Source organism: Patiria miniata, unplaced genomic scaffold (genome assembly GCF_015706575.1).
Source record: "Patiria miniata isolate m_02_andy unplaced genomic scaffold, ASM1570657v1 HiC_scaffold_7, whole genome shotgun sequence".
In the NCBI taxonomy this organism is placed as follows: domain Eukaryota; kingdom Metazoa; phylum Echinodermata; class Asteroidea; order Valvatida; family Asterinidae; genus Patiria; species Patiria miniata.
The window spans coordinates 28677616-28687915 of record NW_024037074.1 but is presented as its reverse complement, the minus strand read 5'-3'; the positions used below and the strand labels follow the sequence as shown (position 1 = coordinate 28687915).

The following is a 10300-nucleotide window of genomic DNA, read 5'->3' as shown; positions in this document are numbered from 1 at the left end:
TGATTTCCGGGGGAAAAAAGGTGAGCCCATCGCATCGGGATTTCAGGTTTGACAATAAACAGGGAAAACTAGCGAGAAAATAAAGGAGGTGATTGATCATACTGATATTATGGGCGGTCGAGCTTTCGCAAGATTTCTTTCGTTAAACACAAAAAAGTTTTAATTTTGTTCACCTGAATAATTATGTAAGTGCGTGAACTTCAATAACAACAAGAAACTTGATGTAATACACTCTTGAAAAGCTACAGCCATGTTTGATTGGAAAACCGGCAAATCTGAATGGCAATAAAAACTATCAAACTTCCAGGAACTTATAGTGTTGTTTTTCACTATTCAGTATTTAGGGCAATTAAAATGGGTCGAGAGTGCACTATGTAAGTAGGAGCTGACATATTGTCAGACAGGAATCCCGAACAAATCAACAAAATCGTGACTATTTGCTCTCAGCTATATTATTGCCTGATTTTGGCCTCACAAGGTTTTGGTCTGAATCCGCATCAACTGTTCATACTACAACTTATTCAGCTGTATTCTATGCAACATAGTACCTGGTTATGATTCAAGCACCAATATCGCATGATAAGTTATCGAATAACCGTATGGGAATGGAATCATCATGGTCAAAAATATTTACAGCGCACTGTATTGGCTATAAGCACATTGTGTCAATATCATATATCACAAAAGATCTGTCCCAAAGTTTGCAGAATTATCGTCAAAGATTGTTTCAAACACTCACCGTGTAATTCTTGTTAGATCTTGCAAACAGTTCTCTGGGGTTGTTGTCTGGACGTGAACATGAGCTGCGGTCGTTGTGAGGAGTAAGCCGGCAGCTTGTGACTTAAATATTGACGTCGATTTCCCGAGCAGTGACTGAGGAACTTGCAAGCCCGGTTTGTGATTGGCCACTGCGCGCTGTCAATCACACATCACCGACTCGGTTCATATTAATAAGACGGAAATGATGTTAATATTGCATTGTCACATGTTAAGCCTGAAGCTTGTATCACCGACACTGATATGGCAGCATCTGATTGGTGGAATGAGCGTAGGAATGTCAGTGACACATTCAAACGCGTGGATTGTGATTGGCACCTGTCATTCACAGACCACTCACTTGTGGTCACCGACTTGTTGGGTGACTAACTATGATTGGTGGATAGAATAATGACGTACACCGGTCATACGTGATTCGATCAGTGTTGATTTTGCGCTTCGTGTTATTTAATGGAGCCACGCATTTGGTGGCTAGTATTGTGTAGTCAGGTTATGCAGTCTACATTTTTAATAGAAAAACGAAGGCGTAATAATTTAGCTTGAAAAGAAAAAAGTAATAAGAACTTCAATATATTGTGTGCATAATATTAGGTCCATGTAGAGTTGCCGCCCTCTTACGATAAAGTATACTTATTTTGCAGAACCCAGCCGTTCCAAAAGGCAATTTAATTATAACCATGTCTATCCCCATCCACTAGTCAAACTTGTGCTCGGCCCGTCCAACTTCTCGGCATGCAATCGACCTTGCACCTGAAGAACCCCCTCCCCGCTTATTGAGGCACTCCCATCTCCGCTTATTGAGCCCAGCCTATACCTAAAACCAAACACATAATTATGCCAATTCTGATCTTGACCCTCGCCTTATCAAACCTAATCCAAAACTTACCCCAACTGTTTGGATCCTACCATGTGTAACAAACTTCTTTCCTTAGAATACACTAGCCTTCAATAGCCTGATCTCCTAGCCAAGCACGAATCCCCATATTGAACCCCTGCCCCCACCATCATTTCCCCCTCCTAACCACCCTGGTCAGCCAACGGCGGATCCCTAACCAATATGATGAGGCGGAGAAGGGTGAAAACTGTACGATTTCCTCATACGCTCATATTTAATGCTAGAGTGCTGTTGTTCCCCTTTCTATTAATAGTTTCGTCGACAGGAAGAGGAAGAGTAAATCTATTTTGACAGCATAAACAATTGTGTAATGACTTTGTTTTTCGTTTTTTTTTACTTATCGAGTGCCACTGTTTTTAGTAATTCACTAATCAATTTTCTGCTTATGACAACCAACAATTGTCCCCGCTAAAGTAGGCCGGCCTATAAGAATACCTACTGAGAGAATTTGAAAAGACGGTGGCCCATATTCTACCGAAATTCAAGTGTGCCCCTGAGTGTGCCTGAATTCTAGCGGAAACAATACTGCCCACAATTCCAAACAGTACCTATTCTTATACCTTTCTAGGGTGTGTCGTTTTTATACCTAGTACTTTCGAGAGATATTACGCTGCAACAGTGATGTAGTGCCTTGATGCTGGGCCTTGGCCTTAAGGCTGCCTTAAGGCTGGATTTTAGGGCTTTGGCCTTGGCCTCGAGGCTTGAGGGCAAAAGCCTTGGCCTTGGCCTTGGCCTTGAGGGTTCAGGGCCTTGCAATTTTGAGTCAAGGCTCTTCAAGGCCCATAGATTTTTGCATTTTCCAGATAAATCTGTTCGAAATTTTGCTGTTACCATTTTAATCGTATTACCATGGAGGAGGGAAGCACCCTATAGATTTGTGTGTTGGGCACGCTTCCACTTTTGTAGCATCACATTTTGTTACCATTGTAGTAGATTTGCTGCAAAAATATTCCGTACACTTGTGGGGCAAATGAGATGATCACTTTAATTGCATATACATTGTAACTATGGAATAGATCTGATTGGTTGTATATATATGTCTCCCTGATAAGTGCTAAAGATTTGCATGTATCTGTTTTAGATAATGCTGATATTTCTGACCATGTTGGGCCAGCAAATAAAAATTTCCCAAATCAGTTTCTTGGATCCCCCTTTTGTTACACTTGGGAGAATTGTGTGTCAATATAGAAGTAAATCATTATTTTGTTTAGTTAAACCATATTGAAGACCTGAACTTATACTTTAATAGATACAGTGCAGTCATAAAACGTTGTAGGCCTATGCGAGCATGTTGATTGCAATTAAAGAAATGTTGTTCTTCGTAACAAGCAATTCGTGATAATAAGGGCGGATCCAGGGGGGCCAAAAGGGGCCATGCCCCCCCCCCCCCAAAAGAAACCATTTTTTTAATATCATGTAATAAAGGCAGGCAATGAGTACACCACCATCTTTTCCTCAAAAAACATCGGTTAAAATGGTCAGAAATTGCCTCAAATCGCACCACAGAGCATCTCGAATCCAATTTTTTTTTTTTCGGGGCCCTTAAGCGGGCCCCGAAGCCCAAGCCATAATTTTTTGACCCACTTTTTTGTGGGGGGGGACCAAAATTTCTTTGCCCCCCAAAAAAAATTGTGTTCTGGATCCGCCCTTACGTGATGATGTGTCACTCATGTGACTATAATTAGTTCTATATCAGTGGTCATTTCATAAAACAGGGCCTTGGCCTTGGCCTTGGCCTTGAGGGTTAAGCCTTGGCCTTGGCCTCGAGGCTTGAGGGTCAAAGCCTTAGCCTTGGCCTTGGCCTTGAGGGTCAAAGCCTTGGCCTTGGCCTTGGCCTTGAGGGTCAAAGCCTTTGCTCCAACACTGCGCTGCAAAGTATTACACATTGGCGTGGTTCATTAAAGGGACCTTAATTAAGACTCCCCCGAATCCCAGGAAGGCTGAGTGGTGAGGCACGCCCTCCCTCGCTTTCCGGGTTACGCCACTGAGTTTGAAGTGACGTATCGTTTCTCATCATGCGGACGGGACCATGATTTTGACGACGATGGGAACGTAAAGCAATAATATTTTTACTGAAATAAATCTGCCATAGGATATTTGAAAATCACAGGGGGGGGGGGGAATTTAGATTTGAGGCTTTGCATGGTGGGGTGTCGGTATCGTTTCGGTTTGCGGTAACACCATGTGGTAATAACTACTGCTTAGAAGATATTAGTTCTGAAAAGAACTTGTCCTGCTTATTATTAACTTTGCTAAGTAGTTTTTGTACTGATAAGAACAGTCCTGCGGGGGGGGGGGGTGTTGGGATAGATATAACCAGGGGAAAAGAAGACAGAACGTCCGTACTACGCCGTCTGGCATTAGGAGCTGGTCGCCTGTTTAATGCGCAGACCATTTTTTTTTGTTTTACTAAATCGGGCACTCTGACCTCACCGCTACACTTGGCAACGACCCTGCCCCTAACATACCTGCCCGTAAGCTTACGTGGGTTCAACCTTCACTCTATCTAGCCTCTCTCACCAAGGCTTTGCCACCCCACACCCCCTTTCCCCCATCTCACCCCTCTACCATCAATCTGCAGACGCAACCACCTAATTAATGTTTTACAACCTTCAGACCCAAACGGCCTAAACACCCTGCCCCTTCACGGCAGATACAGAACCAAATTGTCCATGTGCTTCCAGTTATGTTAGGCGGTGAGTGGAGGCGTAAAAAGGGCCCGACACCCGGCAAGCTGGCCGTTACAGAATCGAAATACATGGAGACGCCTTTCATGTTACCTTCATTATTTTTCCTGACTACATCATAATAGCATTTTGGGTGGCGTGGGTGGCTTGTGCCTAAAGTGCTCGCCTCTCACCAAGGTGACCACGGTTCGAATCCTGGCCGCGGATCACGTGTGAGTAGAGTTGTGCGTTGGTTTCTCCTGTGCCAGGAGGGTTTTTCTCCGTGCCCTCCGGTTTTCCTCCCTCCGGCAAAATCAAACACTTTCGATCTCAGGCTGTGCTCCGTGGTCATATATGGGTCGATGTGGCCGGCAACCAAAGGCGCCTTTTTCGTGCCAGTGGCCCGACCACGTTGTAGCTGCGTCCTTCGCAATTCAGCATCCCAGCTGCGAGTAAGGATGATTAGCCTCCCAAATGATTAATTATTCTATTTCAAGAATCCGTGGGGGGGGGGGGAATAAAACGAGTGGACTACACCATCGTCTTAGTAATATTTACTGCGCTTGTTCAATTATTGAAAGATAAATAACTGTTGGTATAAGTTTTGTTGCCCCTCCCATTTTCAAAGCCTAACCCCCTCGACACACATCTGTAAATTCATTAGTAAATATTCAAAATGTCTTTTCAATTCTACTTTCCGAAGAGTTCTATTTCATTCTTCCAGAGTGTATTGCAAGAAGCATGTATGTCCCAAATTATCAAAAACTAGAGTTTTCAAACCTTGTTTTTTTTAGAATTTATATTCTATATCTTATCACATGATATTACTAAATTAGTTAACACATTTATATTATAATAAAGCCAATTATGGGACGGAATTTTAAAGTAACACCACAGGTATTTTGTTACTTAATATCCGGAATGGGATCGAGTTTGACTTCAGACGGACATTTTTGTTTCTCCTTCGATTATTCTTTCGGTGGTGACCACTATTTCTGTAGCGCGCCCTCTTTGTAAAAACACATTTAAGTGGCTTCAATTTGGCTTGTAGTTTTCACTCTACAAACACGCTACATAGTTGCGTGTCATTATTAGTTTTATTTGTTGCGAATTTCTATCAACATCCAACAGATTTGCGTTATATATTAGGACCACTCATTTGAAGAAATTTTAATTCTATATCACAGAGAAGTTTCGAGTTATCGTTCAGAAAACAAGTGAATAGGTCCTGGGCCATGAAACTTCTATTTGGTTTGTAATTTTAAAAAAAAAGTTGTATTGTTTCTCTTGAAATTCAACATATTTGTTTTACATTTACAACACTATTGATTGGACGAAATTGTAACTCAAGAGAGCATGCTTTTCTGGATTTATCGTCTTGATAACCAGTGAGTACTAATGATTGGACGAAATTGTAACTAATTAGAGTATATTTCTTGGGTTTTCGTCCGGAAAACGAGTGTAAACTTTTGTTCAATTGGCGTTGACTTCAATTGCTATAAGGATTTTTTTTTGCATTAAACATGCCACATTATTTTGGTCACAATATTTTAAGTTTTTGAAGATTTCTCTTAATATTCAATGAAACTTAATCATTTTGGAATTGTATAGTTTTTTGCTTATTCAACATTATTTTCTGAAATTATTTTATTGTTGACATTTTCACTTGATAAACAAACTATTTGTGTTACATTTTGTGACTAATGATTAAACCAAATTTCTCGAGTTATCGTCCGGCAGACGAGTGTGGACTTCTGTTTAATTTACGTTGACTTTAATTGCTATCAGGTATTTTTTTGCACTAAACATACTACGTTATTTTGGTCATTGTTTTAAGTTTTTGCAGATTTCTCTAAATATTCCATAGATTTGTGTTATATGTTACAACCAATAAGTGGACGAAATTGATAGTCAATACAGCCGGTGGTTCTTGAGGTTCCGTATGGAAAACTAATGTCTTACCGAATTGTTCCATTTGCGTTTAATGTAAAAACTATTAAAATCGCATTTTTTTCGCGTTAAACAAACCGCCTTATTTTGGTGATATTATTTTAAGTTTTTTTTGCAGATTTCTCTAAATATTCAACAGATTGTGTTATGTATCAGGACCAATGATTCGACGATATTTTAATTAAGTCAAAACAGCAGGTAGTTCTTGAGTTATCGAACGGAAAACTAAATGTTAACACATTGTTCCATATGCGTTTAATTAAAAAAACTATTGGAATCGTATTTTTTTGCGCTGAACAACCATATTGTCATAGGTATATTATTTTTATGTTTAGAGACTTATCTTAATGTTCAACAGATTTGTGTTTTGTATCAGGATCAATGATTTTGCGCTATTTTCAGTCAATACAGCAGGTAGATCTTGAGTTATTGTTCAATGTACGATTAATGTAATAATTATTGGAATCGTATTTTTTTGCGCTTAACATACCATATTTTTTTGGCTATTTTATTTTAACTGTCTGATTATGTCTCTCAATATTCATCATATCTATGTTGTATGTTACGATCAATCATTGGTCGAGATTTTAGTTCAATACCACAGGTATTTCTTCAGTTATTTTCTGGAAAACAAGCGGGTTTGACTTTAATATTTTTTCGGTGGATACCACTATTTTTGTAGAGCACCCTCTTTAGAAAGACAATTGAAATAACTAAAAGTGCATTCATAATTAAAATAGCCAGAATGCATATACACCGACTGATATCTTGGGGCCGTAGCATAAGTCCAACGCCTCATAGGTCCGACGCCTCATAAGTCCGAAATTTCAGACTTATGAGGCGTAGGACTTATAGGCCTTCATTTGGTAAGTGGATGCGATTTTGTTGGACTGAAGCCCGGTTCATACTCGGCGCGAAAGCAAAAGCGAACGTGAATTCGTGACGTCATGGCAAGTATTCGCGCTGCGAATTTGTAAAAGTTGAACATAATTCAACTCGAGCGAATTTCGCAGCGAATGTTTTATGACGTCAACTTCGCTTCGCATTCGCTTTCGTATGAAGTATGAACCGGGCTTTATGAGGCGTCGGACTTAAGAGCGGACCCCGATAATTTAATCGCCATCCACTCCTATTTCTTGCGCATGCAAGTAACAATATACGTTTTACAATCGTTATTTTTTTATCGTTGTTCACATTTAAAAGTGAATATAATATTTAACATATAATATTTAAGATAACTGTTTCCATTAAAGATATTCCATTACACAATGGATAAAATACAATTCAATATTGTCAACAAGTTTGAAGAACACTGTTTTAATATAATTTTGTGTGTGCATTGGTTTCGTTTTGCTGAAAGAACGCACACCTTTTGTGTGACCCATGGACAGAACTTTAAAACGGTGGTTGTGTTTAAAATTCCGTATATTGAAAAGTGCATGAGTGATGTGAACAATTATTGTACTCTAAGGAAGCCTATGATTGGGGCTTTCATATCCTAGATTTTGAAAGTGCTTTTTTTGACTCACCCTTTACATACAATATAAGAATTTACAACAGACATGCACATGTATTTAGAATCCTGCTGCCTGACTGGTTATCTCGAGAAGGTTATAACGTCATGCAGACATGCACCCATATTTCAGGAACTACATTGGCTACCGATTATACGGTGCTGGTTGAATTCAAGATTCTTTGTTAGTGTTTAACTTTTCTGTCATGGCGAGTCAGCGCCAGAGTACCTCACAGAGTTGATATTAGTTCACGAATTTAACACTATAGCAATAAAAGCTGGGATTAGGCTAATAAAAAACATCTAAAAGGCTCGTCCAAAGCCTAGCAGAGAACAATATAGTGATCGTGCTTTTATTTACCATATATGCACCTACTTTGTGGAACAGACTTCAAGGTTGTTATTTTCAACTTATGTTTAATCAATTGGTTTTTTTTTAGGTAGTTTTGAGACTTAAATGTAATTGGGCCTTCGTGTATTAAAAAAGTTATTATCATTACTATGCCATTAAACATTATTTCTTTTAATTCATTGGTTTGTATTATTATGTTTTCTTAAGCATTACTCCTGTATAACAAACGTGTTTTTTTTTTGTTTTTTGTTTATTTATTCGGGGTAAAGAAGGAAGCCACTGAATGAGGTGTAGTGCCAGGAACTCCCCCTCAATCTACCGTGCATGGTAAGATACACCGTGTCTCCTCGCTGCAGAACCAGCACCGCGCTCCCAGACAACTGACCTCGTTGATTTTGTTCACCATAGGCACTGATTACCTTGTAGTCGTTTTTAACCAAATGGATGTAAAGGTCACCGCTGTTGCTATACTTAAGAACAGAAAACGTAAATACGTAGGTGCCCGGCACACTACATGTGAACATGCCGGTCTCGAGATCGAAGCTGTTACCCGGCAGAAGCGTCTCGGTCTGCTGGAAGGGCAAACGGGTGTCGGAACTTGTAGATACATCCGAGTCGCTCGTCCTCACCACGGTGAATGCCACCCGCTGGTTTGAATCGCCTGGTGTCTCTCCTGGCTCACCCTTCTGACCTTTGACACCAGTCTCCCCGGTTCCTCCAACAAAACCAGGTAGCCCTCTCGGACCTATCTTGCCGGGTAGACCGATCCCATCATCACCTTTAGACCCAGTGTTCCCAGGTGCTCCCCGCTCACCCATTTGCCCAATAGGGCCAATCTCACCTTGCTGACCTGCATCGCCCTTTGACCCCGGCTGACCGTACGGCCCCATCGGCCCCACTGGTCCAGACAGACCTGGTATGCCGGGTATTGCGGCAGGTCCCTGGCAGCACTGCTGACACACCTGAGACGCAGGACCGTCACCGTCCGAGGGAATCGGCCCAGTTACGGAAGCTCGGAGCTTGACAGAGTTACCCAGAAGGAGGGCGATTGACAGAATGGTGGCCACGCAGATCTTCATCTGTAAAGAAAACAATACAGGGCCTATATGTAAAACTAAAAACAAAATCAATAAGCAATAAGAAATAGGCATAATGATGTTACATACACTGAAGACTTAGTCTTTAATGTGACTTCATAATAATTTTTGAGGAATCATTATTCTGAGAATGTGTTTGGCGTGATGACTTCTCCGGGGGCAAGGGGCTATATGTATTTGTCAAGTTAGGAAAGGAGACCGACTAACATTAAGGTTTTTTTTATGGGGACGGCGCGCCCTTTCCACTGTCATGACAGAATCAATTAATAAACATCACCACACCAACCTCGATGGTTCGCTCTTCAAGACTTGAAGATCAGGTCCAAGAAGAGATCAAAAGGAGTTCACTGTATTCTGAAAAATAATGAACAAAGAAAAAACCGTTGATACGTTTATGCTTGAGTAAAGAAAGACATAATTTATTCATCGATTGTGATATCGATTTATCAATAATCATTCGAAACCAGGAACAATTATTCACTAATAAATACAATGGTCAAAGATTATTTGTATTTTCGTGACCGAATACGCCCAGAAAAAGCAACATGTTTTAATGACGCTTTGTGATATTTTTCTCTGGAACCTGAATGCTCCCTGAAATCAACGTTAAATTGATTCAAACGCTTTCGTTAAAGCCTTTATTCAAATTCATTATACAATTTATTCAAATTAATTATACCAAAAAAACCTGTGTATTTTTGAGGCACTAGTAAGTCATTGAATCATTTTTTGAATGCATAATTATCTGAGTTTTTAAAACAGCATATTCTTCATTTAAATATGTTTTTCCCGTCCAATTTTACACCGTGCTCATTCAATGCGTGAACACTTTCTTTCAAATTCGCATACAAACGCGTTAGCATTCTCAAACCCAGTTGAATTTCGCGAACGATCAAATTATTTAAGGGTATATCCACTATACGCATCAAAAAGTAGGCAATTGACGTATTTGCATTGAATTTATTTTGCTTTGGATTTCAGTCCAGCTCGGGAATGCAACTTCACGCTTACGTTCACAAAAGTCATACATGTTTACTAAAATTCGGCAGT

At 40.1% G+C, this 10300-nt stretch overlaps 1 protein-coding gene across 1 annotated transcript; it reads right to left on the bottom strand.

Annotated features, from left to right (window-relative positions):
- Window positions 1–8407: 8407 nt before the first annotated feature.
- On the bottom strand, window positions 8408–9202 carry LOC119744318 (complement C1q subcomponent subunit B-like; the record flags this gene model as incomplete). Its single annotated transcript, XM_038220189.1, has 1 exon — window positions 8408–9202. A coding segment is annotated over one exon (795 nt), but the record flags the coding sequence as incomplete, so codon positions are not given.
- Window positions 9203–10300: the final 1098 nt, after the last annotated feature.